We start from the raw sequence: 21,060 nt of genomic DNA, 5'->3' as shown, positions 1-21,060 counted from the left end.
TTTATTCCCCTGGGTTATCCCTGCATCCTTTCTTAAATAAAGCCACAACATTAGGACAATTTGAGCCCTAATGTGGAAAGGAGAGGAAAGAGTGAGAGTTGGAGCAGGCTTGACTGAGGACCCAGTCAACCATTATGGAATCCTGGCGTGAGACAAAGAGTCGCATTGGGCATATCAGCACGGAATGATGCATATTCAGAACTGAGATGGAGAAACTGTATGTTTATCTTTGATATGTTTTCTACAAAATGCTATTTATTAATATTTCAGGATCTGAACATCATTAATTTGGTTTAATTGGCCATCTAACTTGTCTTGAACGGAGTCAGGTTGAGTTTATTGCCCTGTGCACCAGTATAGTTAGATACAGGTTAAATGAAAATCTTGCTACACAGATTCAGACAACACACAAACATTGGTTAGTCTGGAGTCACTAATCAGCCATACATGTAGTATAATGATGGCAGATTTCTCCACCCGAAGGAGATGTGTTTACAACAATCGGGTAATTTGTGTTTATCATTATGTATGACATTTTTATGCCAAATGATTAACCGAATTCACACCCCGCAGCTGCTGAGTGCAGGTCTCTGCATCGTTTGCAACATAACTGAAACGCTGCGCTGCTGCCCGTGTGTTTGATAAATCAAACTATGCGTGGGTATTGTGCCATTATTGTACATGTCTGTCCGGCTTCCGTGCGGTATTGATTATATACAACCAGGAGCGGGCGATCAGCAGAGGGGGCTGGAAAGCGATAGTGAGCCAACAGATCGTGGCAAACATTTTTTTTAAAGGGGGGGTATAAATTATTTGAAATGCCATGTGCGTGAGGTTCACATTGAGTTTCAGTGCCTGCTCCCTGTCGTTGGCGCCGGGAGACCGGGCCGGGCAGCGGTCACTGCGGACACGTGAGGTGAATTTCCAATGCAGCATCTCAGCAGCAGCAGCAGTAGCAGAGAGAGAGAGAGGGAGACAGGGGGAGACAGGGAGAGGGAGAGACAAGGAGGGAGGGAGAGAGGGAGGAGAGCAGTCATGCGCCGGCTCGCTAATCTCTCCACGAATATTGCGGATTTGGACGCGGCCATGGAGGAACCCGCAGAGGAAACCCCCACTTTCACAGGGTGAAGGGCGCTTGGTGCAGGGGAGCTTACGGATCTGCAGCCCGTCTTTCTCTTCGCCTCGCCTTCACTCCCCGATCCCGGGCCGCTCGGGTCATGGCTTGGCCGTGCATCAGCAGGGTGTGCTGCCTGTCCCGCTTCTGGAGCCAGCTGGACAAGTCCGACCTGTCCGTGCCGCTCACTGTCCAGAATTACTCCGAGGTCATCGAGCAAGAGGTGAGGTCTGTCACCCAGCAAGTGGCGGCGGAAGGGAGCCTGAACAACAGCGCGTCGCTGCCCCCCGAGCACAGGGCAGAGGCGCCGGTGCAGGAGTCAGTGTCCAGGCACGACTTCAAGTCCTGGAGTGTGTGCAAGGAGGCGAGCTGCAAACCGAAGCGGGAATACCATCCGTCAGGGGTCCCTTTCTCCGGCGACACCCAGTACAAACGCGACTTCAAGGCTTGGCCCATCCCCAAAAAGGAGAGTTACCCCTGGGTAAAGGCAGGGCAGGACCACCCCATCCCCAGCAGTGCCAGCGCACACACTCTGCACCCCGTGCCCACTGCGGAGCAGCAGCGAGGAGAGAGGCAGCAGAACCCCAGGGAACCCGCCCCAAAGCACACCCGGGAGGAGACCATCAGGCCCGCAGTAAAAACCACCTCCTACAGGTCAGTGTCTGGAGCTCTGCCCACGGCGTGTCTCACTCCGGGCAGTCGTCTGAACCATAAAGATACTGCACCGACGTGAACCTCCCCCTCCCCCCATCTCAACCCATTGATTTTTTTTTGTCTGCATCTATATCCCCACGCACGTATCTTAAATAACACACTCGATTTCTAGCTTCGGGTTGGATCTCCGTCTTGTGAAAGTTAATGACTTTCCAACTGAGCATTAATCAGAAAATGACTGAATTGCAGGATGGCTGTGATTTGGGTTGCTTGCATTTGAGATCAAAAATGACTTTTTAAAATTATCATTGATCATTACTCGGATGGATTTACACAGATGTTTTCTTCGGTTAGAGGAAAAAAAAGATGTGTGTGATAGTGTGCATGAGGGTCATCATTGGTAGCTGGTCGTTCACATTTTATACCTACCCTGCACTGTATCAAAAGCCTCCTTGCAGTTTCTCGCTGTCTCGTTATGTTGTGGCATCTACAGCATGATTGCTTTGTCCTATTTACTTCAAGTGCACAAATTAGTATAAGTAGCCTTAATATTTTATTTCGTCCTTCCCTTTTGGAGAGATACATTTAAAATTAAGGTATGGAGGAGCCGAGCACTACAATTTAAAAAAAAAAGTGCATTATTTTCAATGTTTCTCTTTCAACGTTAAAAAGAAAACTCCCAGTAAATGCTGCTTATTGTTCCACGGGGTTGGTCTGCTTGGCTGTCAGCTGCTGTAATTGATTCCCATTCCTTTATTAGGATAAATGGACAAGAGCAACTGACATTGAAATATGACGGCATTATTCTGGAGCCGTGCTTAAGAACCTCCATATTACGCGGTCCAACATAATGCTAATATGTTGGATTAGTTTAATGTGCCGATTAACCAGCATCTCGGAATAGTTTTTCTTTAATTATTTTATAGAACACATCATGAATATGCCGGCTTTACATTTCATTATAATGATGTACTGTTAATGCAATTCATGCATACAGGAGAACTGGGTAAATTCATGTTGAGTTTGAATGGCACATTGCGGACACTCCACTGACTGGCAGAGATGGGTTTTTTTTTTATTGTGATGCTATGTAATGAGCGAATCCATTTGTCCATCTCTGTAATTATTCTCCCTGTTACTTCTGGGCATTACACTTCCAATTTCAAACGCAAGACATTTTGTCACACCAGTGCTGTCACTAATTTTTCAACTGAAATTATCCTCGTCATTCTGTCATCTTCCCATACTTTTACATTTAAAGAACTGTCAAAAATGCACAGTTGCCTTTGTTTTCTTTTGTTATTTTAGTTATTTGTGATATTGTTTTATTCTTTTCCTCATTCCCTGCTCGTGGTAAGGAAATTCCAATTTGGAATTCACTCCTTTTCCAACCTAATGTCTCCCTAATGCACACAATCCCGAGTCTAATCCAATTTACCAATTGGTACCAGTAGCGTTGTGGAAAAAAAATGTGGAGGTATTTGGAATCATTTGGGATATTCGACAGAATCAAATTATATTAGCTTTGAAATTATTGCATTTTCTTAGTAGATTTTACAATTAATCGACAGTAGCAAGGTATAGGTATGTATGTATAATATATCTTCTGTAAAATGATATACAGTATCTTTGTGTAATTTTTCTATCTATGTACTAGAACATTTCTTTTATATAATACCTGCACTAAGAAGACTATCCAAGACACATTATGGGAGCATAATGGACACAAAAGCAAAGAAGGGATATTGGGAGGGGACTAAATGTTTGACGGTGAAGATGGGGGTTAAAATTTGTTTTTTGAAAGAATTACCAAATATGGCTGCAATGCCAAATGGGCTAGAGTAGGTGCAGAAGATAGACACAAAAAGCTGGAGTAACTCAGCAGGTCAGGCAGCATCTCTGGAGAAAAGGAACATGTGACATTTCAGGTCGAGACCCGAAACATCGCTTATTCCTTTTCTCCTGAGATGCTGCCTGACCCGCTGAGTTACTCCAGCTTTTTGTGTCTATCTTTGGTGTAAACCAGCATCTGCAATTCATCCCTACACTTAGAGTAGGAGCAGGTGGATTTTGAGTTTGTAAGATTGAAGGATAATAGAGTTCAAGACGTGCAAAGTTATGAAGGAATTTAAATATAAAGATCTGTTTGTGTCATTGGGAGATGAGAAACCAATGGAAGTTAGTGAGTACAAGGGTGTGCTGCATTGTGGAGCCTAGGATATAATAGCCACGATTTGGATGAGTTGACAGTAGAGGATGGAGGTCAGCCAAGGCTGCATTGGATCAGTGACATCTGAAGGTCACAAACAAATGGACAACATTCAGCAGCGGCTGGCCTAGGTTTGGGCAGAGACCGATTATACAATGTGGATAAAAGAGAAATGGGTCCAAAGCACTTTTAGTGAGATTAAGGATGCTAAAACCACAGCCTTTCTGGTGGTTATTGCATGATGGCCAGGTGGTGAATTGCATCATTTGCAGATTTTCTTGTTGAAGTGAAAGACAATGGCTTCAATCCTTCCAGCATTGCTTAGCCAAGGAAATATTGGTCTTAATCTGACTGAATGTTGGGCAAGAATCACATCACAGCTAGTGGAAGAGTTGACTAAGGTGGCGGAGAGAGAGAAAATTAGATGTTGTCAAATTTGCTGTGGCTTTTTTCTTTGTATAATTATATTGCCTACAGCGTAAATCATGATTGCATTTTTGGAGACGCAAGCTATTAGGAGTTTGAACGTCATGTTACAGTCATGCAAATTGTTGTTTAGACCACAGTTGGGGTATTGTGTGCAGTTCTGGTCACCAGCCCCAGAGGAAGAGTGATTAATCTGGAGTGGGGGGCAAAGAAAATTCCCAGGGATTTTGTCTGGACTGGAGGTTTTAAGTTACAAGGAGGGACTGGGTGAGGATTGTTTACCCTGGAATGAAAAAGGATGAAGTTAGAGGTTTATAAAATGTTGACAGGCACAGATAGGATGGATAATCACAGCCTATTTCCCAGGCTAGGGGAATCTAAAACTAGGGGGTATATATTTAGTCTCAGGCTTCATTGATGGCTTCAAGGTAGAGATGGTTGAAAGCATCAAGGTCCAAGGAATAAATACCGTCAGCAATTTGTCCTGGACTAGCCACATCACATCTATGGCCAAGAAAGCATGCCATTGCCTCTACTTCCTTAGAAGGCTTCGGAGGTTTGACATGTCCCAAATAACCCTCACCAACATCTACAGATGTGCTGTAGAAATCATCTTATCAGGATGCATCTCAGCCTGGTTTGGGAAAAACTCCTTTCATGACCACAAATAAATGCAGAGAGTTGTGGACGTAGCCCACAACAGCCTCCCTTCAATTGACTCCAACTACACATCACGCTGCCTCTGCAAGGCCGCCAGCACAATCAAGGATCAGTCTCTCCCTGATCACTCCCTCTTCATCCCTCTCTGATCAGGTAAGAGGTACAGAAGTTTGAAAACTCATACCTCCAGATTCAGGAACAGTTTCTTCCCAATTGTTATCAGGCAACTGAACAGTCCTCTCATCATCTAAAGTGCAGATCTGACCTCCCATCTACCTCAGTGGATTCCTTTGAACTATCTTTAATCGGTATTTGTGAGACTTCAATGTTACATCTTTGCACTAAATGTTGTACCTATTTATCTATTATCTGTGCACTGTGGAAGACTCGATTGTACTCATGTATAGTCTTTCCTTTGACTGTATATCACGCTAACAAAAGCATTCCAATGTACCTCGATACACATGACAATAATAAACTAAACTAAGAGAAGTATTTAAAGGGAACCTGAGAATAGGTTTTTCTCACAGAGGTGGTGTGTATGTAGAATGCGCTGACAGACAAGCTGATAGACATAGGTACAGTTTTGGTCTCCTAATTTGAGGAAAGACATCCTTGTGATTGAGGCAGTGCAGCGTAGGTTCACAAGATTGTTCCCTGGGATGGCGGGACTGTCATATGAGGAAAGATTGAAAAGACTAGGCTTGTATTCACTGGAGTTTAGAAGGATGAGAGGGGATCTTATAGAAACATATAAAATTATAAATGGACTGGACAAGCTAGATGCAGGAAAAATGTTCGCTATGTTGGACGAGTCCAGAACCAGGGGCCACAGTCTTAGAATAAAGGGGAGGTCATTCAAGACTGAGGTGAGAAAAAACGTTTTCTCCCAGAGAGTTGTGAATTTATGGAATTCCCTGCCAAAGAGGGCAGTGGAGGCCAAATCACTGGATGGATTTAAGAGAGAGTTAGATAGAGCTCCAGGGACTAGTGGAGTCAAGGGATATGGGGAGAAGGCAGGCACGGGTCATTGATAGGGGACGATCAGCCATGATCACAATGAATGACGGTGCTGGCTCAAAGGGCCGAATGGCCTCCTCCTGCATCTATTTTCTATGTTTCTATGAACAATTACAATGTTTTCAAGACATTTGGGTAATCCATAGACACGAAAGGTTGAGAGATACAGTATATGGGCCAAATGCAAGCAAATTGGATTATTTAGATAGACATCTTGGTAAGCATGGACGTGTTGGGCCAAGGGGCAAGTTTCCATGTTTTTCATTGTATTTTGGTACATGTGATAATAACAAACCAATATCATGCTGTATGTCTCTATGAATCTCTGGCTCTTGAATTAAAAGTATAAATATTGAAAGTGAAAACTGAATAGTAATTATGTGATGTGCTAAGGAATATTAGATAGGCAAGAGTGATTATGTGGGAGCACGATGGAAGGAGGAGCAGCCTCAGGAGTGAAACATTTGTGCAAAGGTAATAGTATCACATTTAGTTACATTTATTAGTGGTACCATGATGCAGCCAGCTGACTCATAAACGAAGGGTAGAAGGCAATCAACATCGGTGACAGTTATGCTGTTTGGTAAAGGAATGGGTTTTAGTCAGAAGCTGAAGGAGGAAATATATTCCAGGATACTGTATATATTAACAATAGTGGAGGAATGATGGTCAGGAGCGTAGGTGTGACAATTCCTCTTGGTAAAAATCACTAATGCTGTGAACCTGTCGCTAATGATGCTGATGATGACTGGTGTGTAACTGTGACGAGTGAATCGATAAAGACACAAAATGCAGGTGCTGGGATATTGAGCAAAAACAAACTTCTGGAGGAACTCAACGGGTCAGGCAACATCTCAGGACAGAATGGACTGATATTTCAGGTTGGACTCCTCATCAGATTGATGGAATAGGGTGAAGAAAGCTGGAAAAGGGAGGGTGGGGGGGGGGGGACACATTTAGAATGAGTTTTCTTTTGGAGAGGGGGATTAATTGAGGTTTTAATAATTCTGAAGAGCCCGGATTGAGTACAAGGCAGATCCTATTTCTCAGCTGAACAATTTTGCAAAGCGGGCATGGATTTAAAGTTGTTGGCAGAAGGAATAAAGAGGAAATGAGGAACAATCGACAAACCCAAAGGATGGTAGAGCCCTTAAGGAGTGCTAGAGGTGGAAGCCTTCATTGCACTACTAGTATGTATACTTGAGGAGCTGTGACCTGCTGAACCACAGATCAAACGCAGAAAGATGGATTTTCAACGGGCACAGACTTGAGCCAAATGGTCGTTTCCTCTGTCATAAATGATGCGATTCTCTATGAAAAGGGAGCTCTCATTGGAAATGGGAGTTGTCGTTTTGTGTTCATTATTGAAGTGACAGTTTTTGAAATAACAAATTGCATTGGATGCCTGACCTTCAGTTGAACATCGGTTCATTACAGGGGGTTTGGGAGAACACAGTCAGGCCAACCTGGGACTTGTCCTGAATACAAATGAGTACACGAAGCGACAGGCAACCAGTTCTTGTTTCTATTGTCTGTTGTTTATTTCCTCTTTGTTCCCTTTTCACTCTCTTTCTCTCGTCTCTGCAGTAGACTCCTTGTTGTAAGATTCATTTCTCACAATCGTATGCACACTGAATCTCTCTCACTAGTCCCTGTCTATCTCTCCCTCTTCAAGCACAAACAAGCAGATGGACTGCGCACACCTATACATGCATGCACATAAATGCTCCTTTGTAAAGGGAGAAATTGATGCAAAATGGATTCTGGTTTTGTAAATGTTAAAGAATAATTTGATTTGTTGCTTTATTTTCCAATATTTCTGGAGAGAATGTTGTTAGAAGTGCAGTTCCTAGTTATAGAATGTACAATTTACACTTAAATATTAAAACTACATTTGTACTTAAAATTGAGCAAATGGGCTGTAGCTTATGGCATTGTTGACAGATCCAGATTCTGCAAAACACTGTTTAATCATTACATATCTAGGGAAGCGATTGGAGAAGAATCTATAGGATAAGATTTACTCGCATTTCAATGGGAATGGGATAATGAGGAACACTGAAACGATGAACTACAGATGCTGGTTTACAAAAGAAAGATACAAAGTGCTGGAGTAACTCAGCGGGTTAGGCAGCATCTCTGGAGAAGATGGATAGGTAAGGCTTCAGGTCGGGACCCTTCTTCAGACTGATTGGGGGAGGGGGGGGAAGCCTGGCTGGTAATAGGTTGACATAGGTGAAGGGGGTATTGATAGGCAGATGGTTGGGCAAAGGCTGGAGATGAAAGGACAATAGGAGTAAGACAAAAGGATTGAAGAGTTGTGAATCTAGAAGAAGGAATTTAGATGGAGAGGGAGGGTTTAAATAGATGCAAATCCAGGTGGTTTACAGGGCCCCTCTCACATTAAAGCTAAGCCCCCTAGTATTTGATTTTTTCTATCCTGAGAAAAAGATTCTGAGTGCCATTGCTAACCTCTGTTATATTTTGTATTGATAGTTGGAGTAATGAAACACTTTGTAAGTGTGACTCTTAGTGCAGCTGAATGTGGGGCAGGGTGTGTTACCAGTACTGCCATTCATGGATCGGCAATGGGTAAGGTGCAGTAACAAAACATCCTCTGAATTTGGGAATCACAACACTTTCAAAGCCTAGTGCTGTGTTATTACATCATTGATCACTCTACATTCGAAGTAAAGCAGGTTTGATGCTTAGATTCATGGACAGTGCAGGAGCCAGAGACCAGGTTATGTCAGTGAAGCTACACCATATTGTACTAAACCAAGTGCAGTGAGAGTTCTGACAAAGGGGTGGCAACTTGATCATTATTTTATTGGACTAGCAATCCAGGGAACCAAATCAAGATGTGGAAATGTGAGCTTTTCAATCACACCAGCTGGAGAACTTTAATTAATGAACTGAATTTAAATTTGTAATGAAGTGCTAGTGGTGACCATGAAAGTACCACATTGTCATAAAAACCACCTGGTTCTCAAGACATTCTTTAATGAATCAAGTTACTCACTTATGTCAAATAGCAATTTTGAACAATTTACCCAGGTACTAGGCATGATAAGAGCCTACTGAGACTAGTAAACATTTTCTGCTAATTCTCACTTAATACCTATGTTCAGGTGATCTACCAATGCTCTGTCAAGTTGAACACCACTTGAAAGAGGTAGCAAAGATAAGAAGGACACAGCATATCTTCTGAGGAGCGCAAAATGGTTTGATAGCGTTACCAGGATTCGGCTGTCCCAAGTGCTGAAACACTTGGCAGTCTGTGTCTGTGAGAGAAGGTAAAATAATTGGCACATGGAAGTGCAGGGAATAGAGAGATAGGGATCATGTAGAGGCAGATGATGGGACGAGGGAGTCGTTCCTGTTCTGGGACGAGGGAGTCGTTCCTGTGCTGTACTGTTCTATGTTCTATGGCACCATCCTCTGTTTGTGAAACCTGTAATTTTATGCCAAACAGGATGGATTTAGAGTAGGAATGTTGCTCTCTCATCTGTTACATTAACATTACAGCAGATCGATGGGCAGGCAGAGAGCTTGTCAGGAGCAGCACCTGGTACCAGAATTGTGAACCTGGTAAAGTTATACCACAGGACTACTTGCAATAGACAGCAATACAAAACACCTGCTTCCATCACTATAGTCCTGATGTATCAGATCTCAAAAGGTGATGGACTATGAAATAAATAACTGGGGAAGAGGCTCCACAAACTGCATTTTCTTTTTTCACGGACAATAAAGCACAGCATGTGGGAGTAAACGACAAAGCTTAAACACTTCAAACAGTTTTCAACCAGAAGTCATTGTAATACAGGATATGCTGGAAACATTCAATAGGTCAAGCAACTTCTGTGGAAAGGGAAGCAGAGCTAACAGTTACTCTTTCCACAGACGCTGCCTGACCCGTGTTTCGTTTTCTGTATCAGAATTCCAGTATCTGCTGTTTTTTGAATTTCATTTTCAATATCAAAAAATGCTGAATGCACCAAAAACAATAAAAATTTGCATCAAAGCTGCCTCAAGGGGCTGTCCCACTGCGGCAACCTAATCTGCGGGTTTAGACGAGTTTGCCCTCGACTCAAACTCGCAGCATGGTCGACAAGTGGTTCTAGGAGGTCCTATGAGGTCACTAGAACTCTCCATCATGCGCAAGGGAAGTTCCCGCATAATCACGGCCTCAGCTAGGTCGCGTAAAAATTTTCAGCATGTTGAAATATTTTCCGCGAGTAAAAATTGGTCAGCATGGTTCTTTTTAACTCATAGTGCAGTGGAGTGGGGTCACTATGTGTTTCCAGGCAGCCATAGGCAATCTCCTTCGCTGACCGGGCATTTTAATTGGCTCATTGGAGTTTTCAGGACCAAGGAAATCCGACCGGTAGGTTAAATGCCCGCTAAACTTTATTATACTTCCTAAACTAGTCTCCACTTCTCTCCCCTCCCCCCCCCCCCCCCCCCCCAGCGCGCTCTCTAAAACTTACCGTACACTGTGGCAGCCATCTTTTACCTTCCTCTTCATCGCGGGTGTGAATTTCATACAGCGCCCCCCTGCCTTTGCGATGTGTTTGTGTGTTTGTGTGTGTGTGTGTGCAGTCGGTCAATCCAGCTTGCGGTTTCAACGCGGATTGTCGATCCAGCTCGAGGTTTTCCAGGCGAGTGCCCTCGAGCTGGAAGGCCGAAGACACTCTTCTTAACTCGCAGATTAGGTCGCCGCAGTGGGACAGCCCCTTAAGACATTTTACTCCAGAAATTCTGTGCCTCTGGTCCAGCTGCTTCAATTCAGCACAGGACCAGCATTTACCTAATAATGTGGGGAATTGTCAAGGTGTGTCCAGTCCATAACGTGGAGAAATGCAAGCTGTGTAGTTATTGGAATCTGAAGAAGAGTCTCAATCCAAAACACCTATCCATGTTCTCCAGAGATGTTGCTTGACCTGCTGAGTTACTCCAGTACTTTTAACCTTCAAGGTCGTTATTACCCCACCAGTCTTCAATCATGAGCAAAGTGATAGAAACTGTTGTGGACAATGTTCTCTTGTACTCTTACTCACCAATGAGTTACTCGTTGATGCTTGCTAAGGTTCTACCAGGAACATTTTGCACCTGATCTGATTAAAGCCTTGATTAAAGTGTGGACAAAATACATTCCAGAGCTGGAGAGAGTGTGAGTGACGGTCCTTAATTTGACATTCAACTTTGACATCAACATCTTGGATGGCATTTATGGAATTCCCTGCCACAGATGGCAGTGGAGGCCAAATCACTCGATGGATTTAAGAGAGCGTTAGATAGAGCTCCAGGGGCTAGTGGAATCAAGGGATATGGGAGAAGGGAAGCACGGGTTATTGATTAGGGACGATCGTCTAAGATCACAATGAATGTCGGTGCTGGCTCGAAGGGCCGAACGGCCTCCTCCTGCACTTATTTTCTATGTTTCTATGTTTCATTGCTCAACCAGCATGAGGTATCAAACAGATAAATTGATATTTCATTTCAGTCACTGTTTCCAGATACCAGCAAATAATGACCACAGAGTTCATTTATCCTGATGAAGATGGGAGAAAGCTTTGCTGTGAATTTTGTGCAATGTAAGCTTCCATGCACTGGCTGGGAAGAGCACTTGGACATGAAATAATTCAGGAGCGCGGGGTTAGAACAGAAAGTGGTTCTGAGATAGATGCCAAGTCAAGATGATTGAGTGGCAGAGTGGATGTTAGGGAGTCAAATGTGTACTCCTGCCTTCGTTCATTCAGTGTTTCTGCAGGATATAAACCTTGATTGATCAGTAACTATCATCATCACCATCAGAATGGTACAATGCAAAGTCATAATACATAGAAGGTCTGAGACCAGAGCAAGCTGTCAATGTCTAGCTTGCTTACCGTGCTGTCAAACATTTGTATGTTTATTGCAGGCTGGATGCAGCGTGCTGCATCTAAAAATGTCATTTATATGGATGGGGAGAGTGGAAAGAGAAAATAAACCGTGGGGACTGCTATGATTGTGGAAACACGATTGCACACCTTGACAAAGTAATGGGAAAGTAAAATGGCATTTAGAATGACTTCAGGATCACTATCCTGCTGCATAATCATAGATTATAAATGACTTGTGCGTGATGTGGAGCCAAAATGTTCTATACTTGTACCTAGTTAGCGGGAAACAGCAGTGCTGGCTGAATGAAGGAAAACTGCATCCTGATGGCAATGCAAATCGTTAGAAAGCTGTTGCCCAGTGTCTCCTACCGAAAATACAAAGCCCTGATCACTTTTAGTCTGTCTTATATAGGCATGTTGAAATATCAATAGGAAGTACTCTAGGGATTACTCGCATGTAGAATTCAAAGCAGATAAATTCAGATTATTCCATCCAATTGTGTGAATGAGATAAAGCCCTGACCTCCTGTATGTTTCCAGCATTTTCTATTTCTATTTCAGACTTCCCCCATCTGCATTTTTTTCTGATTTTTCATTTGGAGAATGAGTATACGGATGTCGGTTCCCTTCATAAGATCTCCTGATCATAGAAGACAGACTACAGCCACCTTGATTCACTCCATATAATGTCAGAAAACAGCTGGAGTGTACTAGATCCATCAAAAACAGTAGGAACTTGCATCCAGACAGCTAGGCTAACTGTCTTTGCTCAAATGGGTTTGAAATCTCTAAAAGCAAACTTAGAACGAATATTAGGGAAAGTCTGTTTTACAGAAGGAAGGTTCTTGGTGTCAAGTAAGTCTCTGACTGAATCAGGGAGGCAAGGAACCCCAAATCTGAAAAATCTAGTTACATTTGCATTGGAAACCTTTAAATTAATTTATGGAGCACACATTTCCCTTCACCTTGTTTAAATCAAATTTCACTGTTCCTTAGGTGGTATATGTGACAATAAACTGACCTTTGAACCTTTGAAACCTAAAACGAAGGAAGTTAAAATAAAAAGATTACATAGCGATATAATACTATGTTTACAAATTTAGAGCCACATCTTTAACATCGCTGTAAACTCCTGCTGGAACCAGGCACCAATATTACCATATAATATCTTGATATAATCAATAGTATTGATATACAGACGGATCTTGGGGTCCAAGTCCGTAACTCCCTGAAAGTGGCAGCACAAGTAGATAGAGTGGGAAAAGAAGCATATGGTAATCTTGCTCTCATAGGTTGAGACAGTGAGTATAAGAGTCAGGAGTCATGATGCAGCTTTATAGGACTTTGGTCAGGCCGCATTTGGAGTATTGCAGTTCTGGTTGCCCCATGACAGGAAGGATGCGGAGGCTCAGGAAAGGGTGCGGAGGAGATTTACTAGAGTGATGCCTGGATTAAGGGGTATTAGCTACAGGGAGAGGTTGGACACACGGATTGATTCTCTGGGACACCCGAGGTTACGGAAAGACCTGATAGTATATAAAATGATGAGAGGCATAAAATGAGGTAGATATCTTTTAGATATCGTCGGAATCTTATTTTCCCCAGAGTGAAATAAAATCAAATACTACAGGGCAGAGCTTTAAGGTGAGGGGAGCAAAGTATAAAGGAGATGTGGGGGAAAGTTTTTTTACACAGAGGATGGGTAGTGCCTGAAACGTGTTACCAGGTCTGGTGGTTGATAGGCATATGGATATGCAAGGAATGGAGGGATAGGGGTTAGATGCAGGTGGGTAAGTAATGGTCTGGGCATCATGTTCGGCACAGACATTGTGTAATGTGATTACAGAGGTAGGGAGAGGCAACATGTGCAGGGATTTTACATGTTACATGGTTTAAGTTACATGTTTTAAAATAAAAGCTTTATGGGACTAGGAGCCAATGTATGTTAGCAAGAACAGGAGTGTGGTTGACCAGATTTTGGGTGAAAATGGTTTGCGTTTACCATTCCAGAGGATGGAAGAAAACCAACCCGACGGAGCATAGAAATTGATATCAAAAATGTCGGTAAGAGAGGCACAGTGGTAGAGTTGCTGCCTCAAACCAAGAGACCCAGGTTCAATTCTCACCTCGTGTGCTGACTGTGTGGAGTTTGCACGTTCTCCCTGTGATTGCGTGGGTTTTCTCCAGGTGCTCTGGTTTCCTCCCTCATTCCAAAGTCATGCAGGTTTATAGGTTAATTGGCTTCTGTAAATGATCCCTATTGTCTAGTGTCCTAGTGATCATGGTCGGCATGGACTCGGTGGGCCGAAAGGTCTGTTTCCATGCTGTATCTCTAAGCTCAATATTGGCACAAGCCAGAGCAAGAGATGGGTTGCGTTGCAGAATTAGGTCATAGCTGTGAAGGTGAAGATATAGGATTAAAATCTTTGCTCCAGATCAAAAAAAGTTATGAACAATCTATTTTATTTGTATCGAGGGAACAGGGTGGAATCTGAGGCTAATGAGGTTGGAGGCTGCAATTTGTGCCTTTCTCCTTCCTTCTTAGAAAGAGATAAAATAATCTTCAGGGACAATATCATGCTCAGAACCAGGAATAACAGAAATCGATTAATTGGACCCTTGGGGATAAAGACAGACGTGGGTTTGCTGACTGTTGACATTTGAAGGTAGCAGGCAGTAACACTGATATAAACCTGCTCTTTGTTTCAGACAGGAGTTCCAGCCCTGGACTGGAGTTCAAGGTGCCAAATCCGTGAAGGTAAGGCAGGTGTACTCTCCCCCAGGAGATAAGATTGTCCTCGAGAGCAGTTACCAGGCAGCTTTCACGGAGGATGCCTTCCGACGCAGTGAACCACTTCAGGTCGCAAGTAGCAAGTCTCAGAACCAAATAGCTTCAGTGTCAGAGACGGGCAATGTAACAAACACCGAGAGCTCAGTAAGTACATGTTAATCCATTCAATAAAGGATGTTTTAATACCCTACAGTGCTACCACAGAGTATATTTCTAGTTGTCTGCCATTTCAATTTTGCTGCAGTCTTTCAGTGGATTCTTGTTCTTTAAGTTTAATAATTAAATTAATTACACATAGGGTTGAAAACGGGTGATATTTATTCAGTGTGCGTTTTGCACTCTGTTTTCAGTTGAAGTCTGCTGAGCTATAATACCCTTTCGCTCTCATTCTTTTGATACAGCCCAGTGGTTAAATTAAAATCGGCTTGATTATTTTTATAATTGTCTCTTTCCATTCAGCGAACTCCAGTCTTGTTCTTGGCTTGTGATCTAGGGTTTGGTGCTTTACTGAGGGTTTACTGCCACCTTTAAAGATTACCCACCTGCTGAAACATTGCTGGTTCAGTAGGATTGGAGTGGCAATGTACAATGACTCTTAAGTATTGTGTCCAATATTCATAGTCACCAACCTTCATGGTGTGAATGCCAAGACTGATTAGCGTCTAACCAGTATACAACCCAACCTAATTAATAGCAGGGACAGGAGCCGAGTATCTTTCACAAGAAAAAAAAAAGAGCAGCTGGAAGAACTCAGAGAGCCAGACAGAGGAAAATGAACGTTTGAGACACTTCATCTCATCTGAAAAAGTGGAGGGGAGGTAGCCAGTGTAAAGAGGAATGAAAGGGGTGTGGGGCAAGAGATAGCAAGCAAGCGATGCATGGATTTAGGTACAAGCAGTGGAATCTGACAGGAAAGGAAGGCAGAGAATGGAACTAACTAAGGAGGGGTGGTGACAGATGGGAACAATAGAGGGAGGGATGGGGTGTGCGGTGGATGGGGATCCAGTGGGGGGGAGTGTGTAGGGGAGGGAGGAAATAAATAAGATGACTTATAAGGAGATTAAGGTAGAAGGAGGTGGAAGACCAAGGCAGATACAAGGATAAAGGGCGTTAAGGTTACTTTACATTGAAGAATTCATTGATCATGCTATTGGATTGCAGACTACACAGGCAGAATATGAGTGTTCTTCTGCTAAAAGAACAGTGACAGGTGAGGTTGCGGACATGGGAAGAGTGGTCACCATCCGGCCTCACAGTGAGTGAGTGAGTGTTGAATCTGCACAGCTCTGCCGGCTTGGCCCAGCTCCCGATTGTTGTGGCTCAGTGGGGTGGGTGGGGGCGGCGGACGAGTGAGGGAGGCAGGGTGGGGAGAGAAGGCAGAGGATACATGCAGCCTGCAGCAGCTGGCAAATCAATCCACTGGTCTTCCAAACTCTGTTCCAGAGCCGCTGTCTGAAAAAAGCTCTGAGAATAGCTAAGGACAAACTGCACCCCCTCCACACACACCTGGATCTCCTGCCATCAGGCAAAATATACCGTAGCATCAAAGCCCAGACTACGAGACTGCTAAACAGCTTCCTACCACAGGCTGTGAGGCTGCTAAACAGTCACTCTGTACTCACAGCCACCTGATTCTGCAGCTTTGCACTGGCATTTTAATAACTCTGGCACTGGCCACTCAAATCAGCTGCCCTGAACATTTTAATGATTGGTTTGACTGTATTTTAATGTTGCTGTTTTACCTGCTTTTAACTATTTATACTGTTTCATCAGGGACTTGATTGTTTTTATTGTTATTATGTGTGAAATGTTTTAAGTTTCATGTGCGATGCTCCGGTATTCCCTGGGAAACGTCTTCTCATTTTGCACTGTGCAACTGTTGCTTTGCAAGCTGACAATAAAGGTTGATTTGATTTGATTTGATTTGAACACCCGTTTGTGTATACAAGGTGTCCATAAGTCAAGCGTTTGTAAGTTGGAGAGGACCTGTGAAATGTCCAAAGCATCTTCACAGGAGTGTTTTCAAATAATATTTGGCAGATGGAAACATTAGCAAAGACGATTAGAGAGAGGTTTTAGGAGATGTTGTCAAAAAGAAGAATGCAGGAGGGAACTCAAAACTTTAGAGACGGCATTCCAGAACTGAAGGTCTAAATACTAAATAGTAGAGAGATTACAACAAGGAGATATTTAAGAGACCAGAATTGTGGGAGCATAAGATCTCTAGAAGATGGAATAGATTTACAGAAATAGTCAGGAGAAGGGCAAAGGAGCAATTTGATGTTTTTTAATTTGAGGTGATTTTGGACATGGACCATTGTTGGTCAGTGAGCACAGGATTGATGTGTTCATTGGCAGTGTGAGATACACATAGACGAGGGTCGGCAGGGCAGAGTCGAAGATGGAAGGCTAACCAGGTGAGGTATGGAACAATCAAGTCAGTCGTGAAAGCAGGGAGGAGGTGATGTCTGGTCGCAGATGGTTGCAGCTGATGACGTATTTTCATTCCCTGGACTATCCAATGCTCAGAAATTAATTGGGAAATCACAAATTCGCTGCTGTGTGCGACTCATTAATGTGGCACTGCATTAACTGCAGTGCCTTGCATTTTTGTTTTGGAGAAGAGTAATGTTAATAGTATGTGATGAGGCCCTGCCTCTAGTTGACATTATCACCCGTTGTTCCAAATTTCCAGCCACAGTAGCCTAATGTGTCAGAGAATGAAGAAGGATCATGATCCAAAACATCATCTATCATTTTTCTCCAGGATAGCTGCCTGACTCGCTGAGTTACTTGATGGACAGGAGAGTGAAGAGCAATTGGTAACAGCAATTGGGGATCTGTGACCTCCCTGAATATTGGGAGCATTGGCTTACTCCTTCACCACTTATATTTTAGTACTGAAAGAAATTGCGGTAATTGCTTGGGGAATTAAGGTTAATGAATTTATCTTTCCGTTCAGTATCTGATTTAAGAGAGAGGAATAAAAATGAACAAAGGAAATAGAACAATCTGATTTGTCATAAAAGCAGAACATTCTGGAATGACTCTGCAGATCAAACAGCATCTTAATTTAGAGAGATACTGCATGGAAACGGGTCCTTCGGCCCACCGAGCACACGGCAACCATTAATCACCCGTTCACAATTATTCATTGTTATCCCACTATTGCATCGAATCCCTACACACTTGGGGCAATTCACTGAGGCCAACCGATTCTGCACCGACCAGCGAGCCTCGCACATTAACACTATCCTACACACACTAGGGACAATTTACAATTATACCAAGCCAGTTAACCTACAAACCTATATATCTTTGAAGTGTGGGAAGAAACCAAAGATCTTGGAGAAACCCCACATGGTCACGGGGAGAACATACAAACTATACAGACAGCACCCATAGTCAGGATCGAACCCAGGTCTCTGGCACTGCAAGAGCTGTAAGGTAGCAACTCAACCACGGTGCCACCGTGCTGCCCTTCTGTGGAGAAATAAATATTTACCATTTCAGATCAATAACTGCTGGCTCTGCTTCATCCCCCACTGATGCTGCCTGATCCGCTGAGTGTTTCCTCCATTTTTTGATTTTAGAATTCGTTTTTTTTTTAATTTATAATTAAAAGCAATATTTCAAAACTGCCTATGAACAAATTATGCATGAAGAAATGATGCTGTAAAATTGCTTAGATTTCAGGTCAGAGAGGTTGATTGACATAGGTTTAATACACAGCTAAAAAAAATGTCTGCAGTGCTTATTACCAGATTCAACTTTTCAGTGGGGAATTAAAATGCAAATATAACTAGTTTTAGATATAATGGCAAGGCTCAGAGAGAATCACTGTCAGTGCAAAGTAAATAGGGCAGTGCTAATGAATGATAACGGTCTAGACATTGGCAAAACAGTATCTCTCAAGGATTTGCTGTGCAAAATTTTCTCAGTAACAAAAGACATGTGTCTGAAGAAGGGTCCCAACCTGAAAAGTCACCTATCCATGTTCTTCAGCGATGCTTCTTGACCCACTGAGTTACTCCAGCACTTGGTGCCTTTCCTGTAAACCAGCATCTGCAATTCCTTGTCTCTCATTTTGATAACTTTGTTTTTTTTTCCTCCAGAAAGATCAGTAATCATTGCATCCCGTGAGCTTGTTTTAAACAACCTTTAGGACACAGTGTTTTTCTTTACTCAGAAATTATTTGAGCAGAGGGTTTTCTAGTTTAACCAGTGCTGGAAGTTGCTGACTATTGAAGGTTTGCTGAATGCCCAGTTTGGGCTTTGCAGTGATCGCCTAGTGATCAGAGACGCTCACAGACTGATTTGTGATGCTAGGAACTTAAAGGTTACTTCTCGGTCACATTTTATACATGTGCCCTTGAGAAAAGTGTCGGGAAGCATTGTGTAATGGCAGTGTGCAAGATACAAGCACTTGATGAGGTAACCATGGTAACGAGTGCCTGCACAGCCCATTATCAGCCAGTCAGCTCTTTATGGGTGGAGAGATGAGGACGGCAGCATGACAGGAAGGAAGCTTTAAACTCCACTTCTGAAAAGATACATCATCTCAAAGGCAATGGTTGCTTCAGATTGTACACGCTGCAAATATCAGTGAGCAGGATGCCTTAACTCTCAGCAACCAGCAACCTCACACACTTCTTTAGATGACAGGCTTTGCATCTCTCAGTATTTCCCAACCCGCTAATGAACTGACCTGGCAGCAGGATCTGGGTGTCCTTGCTGATGTGTAAACTTTTCAAAAGCTGAACCGTGAAAATTGTACATTCAGCTCCCTAATCAATAGTTCTGTTGGTAGACCTAAAATGCTGGAGTTACTCAGTGGGACAGGCAGCATCTCTGGAGTGAAGGAATGGGTGACGTTTCGGGTCGAGACCCTTCTTCAAACTGGCGTCAGGGGAGTGGGCGGGACAGAGATGGAATTTAGTCGGAGATAGTAAGACTGGTGGGCAAACTGGGAAGGGTGGGGGGGGGGGGGGGGGGCGATGAAGAGAGAGGGAAAGCAAGGGCTATTTGAAGTTAGAGAAGTCAATGTTCATACCGCTGGGGTGTAAGCTACCCAAGCAAAATATGAGGTGCTGTTCCTCTAACTTGTGCCGGACCCATGTGGATTATCTGGTAATATGCTGTCTTGCACTACATACTGTGTGGTTAGGGTGGCACAAGGACTGAGTAGTAGAGTCGCTGCGTTACAGCACCAGAGACCTGGGTTCGATCCTGAGTACAGGTGCTGTCTGAACGGAGTTTGTACGTTCTCCCCGTAACCACGTGGGTATCCCTCGGGTGCACCGGCTTGTGTCTATCTTTGATTTAAACTAGCATCTGCAGTTCTATTGTACATAAGTGTGTAGGTTAATTGGCTTCTTTAAATTGTCCTAGTGTGGGATAGAACTAGTGTGCGGGTGATCATTGGTTGGCACAGAGACGGTGGGCTGAATGCCTCGTTTCCATGCTGTACCTCAAAACTAAACTAAAGATTGGGCATTGCCTATCAAGCAGCAGTGGCCATACTTCATGGTGATTTATTGACTGCATCTTGTTTTGGTGTGAAAGGTTCGGTGGAACTGCTGCAAGCTACATCACTTGCTTTCCTTAACTCTTTCTGATTTATTCAAAAGGAGCCAGTGGTGAAGACAAAGTTATCGCCATCATCAAATTCCTCGGCAGTGTTTCAGACCCGCTCCCGTGTGCTGAACATATAAACCCAGTCACAGCTTCCACTTCAAAGGAACCGGTCCCAGCGTTGACGTCGTTCCGGACTCACGGCAGCCGCATTCAATCTGCCAAAACAAACTATGCAAAATAAGCCTCGGCGCAGATGAACGCCGGCATTTGAAGTGACCCTCGGCAGGATGTGTGTCTCCAGTTGCCTGATAAATACTTGTCATTGTACAGTGAATGATAAAATGATGGAGACTCAAGCAAACCCTATTTAATGTGTGTACGTCTCATCTGCATGTTGTGTAAGGATAGCTTGGCTGATTGCACACTGAGACTTGGACAACAAGCAATAGGCCAGCCAATAAAAGCTGAGAGAAAATTAACATCTTTGTGAGTTTTTCTACCCTTGCTGCTGGTACTGCTGCCAGGAGCTAGTCCTCTATTTATACCCGGTGGAACCTTTCAAGTTGCCATTCATTAAACAGAAGCAAAACACACACACACACACAGCCCTAACCGAGTCATCACTAATATCACAATATCACTACACTACAGCAATGTCTTTGCTGCAAGGTCTGTACCAGCTCATCCAATATCTTTACAAAACCAATTTGCAATGGGTAAC

At 43.3% G+C, this 21,060-nt stretch overlaps 1 protein-coding gene across 1 annotated transcript; it reads left to right on the top strand.

The window, feature by feature from the left end:
• The first annotated feature begins 870 nt into the window (after window positions 1-870).
• On the top strand, window positions 871-20,802 carry map6d1 (MAP6 domain containing 1). Its single transcript, XM_055646112.1, has 3 exons — window positions 871-1,768; window positions 14,681-14,906; window positions 20,393-20,802. The coding sequence occupies exons 1-3, from the start codon at window positions 1,218-1,220 to the stop codon at window positions 20,474-20,476; spliced, it is 861 nt and encodes a 286-aa protein (XP_055502087.1). The 5' UTR covers window positions 871-1,217; the 3' UTR covers window positions 20,477-20,802.
• The last annotated feature ends 258 nt before the right edge of the window (window positions 20,803-21,060 follow it).

This window comes from Leucoraja erinacea, chromosome 14 (assembly GCF_028641065.1).
Source record: "Leucoraja erinacea ecotype New England chromosome 14, Leri_hhj_1, whole genome shotgun sequence".
In the NCBI taxonomy this organism is placed as follows: domain Eukaryota; kingdom Metazoa; phylum Chordata; class Chondrichthyes; order Rajiformes; family Rajidae; genus Leucoraja; species Leucoraja erinaceus.
This window is presented reverse-complemented; position numbering and strand designations above follow the sequence as displayed.

Bases quoted from the DNA above. Each gene is read 5' to 3' on its own strand.
- map6d1 (XM_055646112.1), top strand. From the start codon at position 1,218: ATGGCTTGGCCGTGCATCAGCAGGGTGTGCTGCCTGTCCCGCTTCTGG. The intron at 1,769-14,680 runs GTCAGTGTCTGG...TCTTTGTTTCAG, and splicing joins GTAAAAACCACCTCCTACAG to ACAGGAGTTCCAGCCCTGGA. The intron at 14,907-20,392 runs GTAAGTACATGT...TTTATTCAAAAG, and splicing joins TAACAAACACCGAGAGCTCA to GAGCCAGTGGTGAAGACAAA.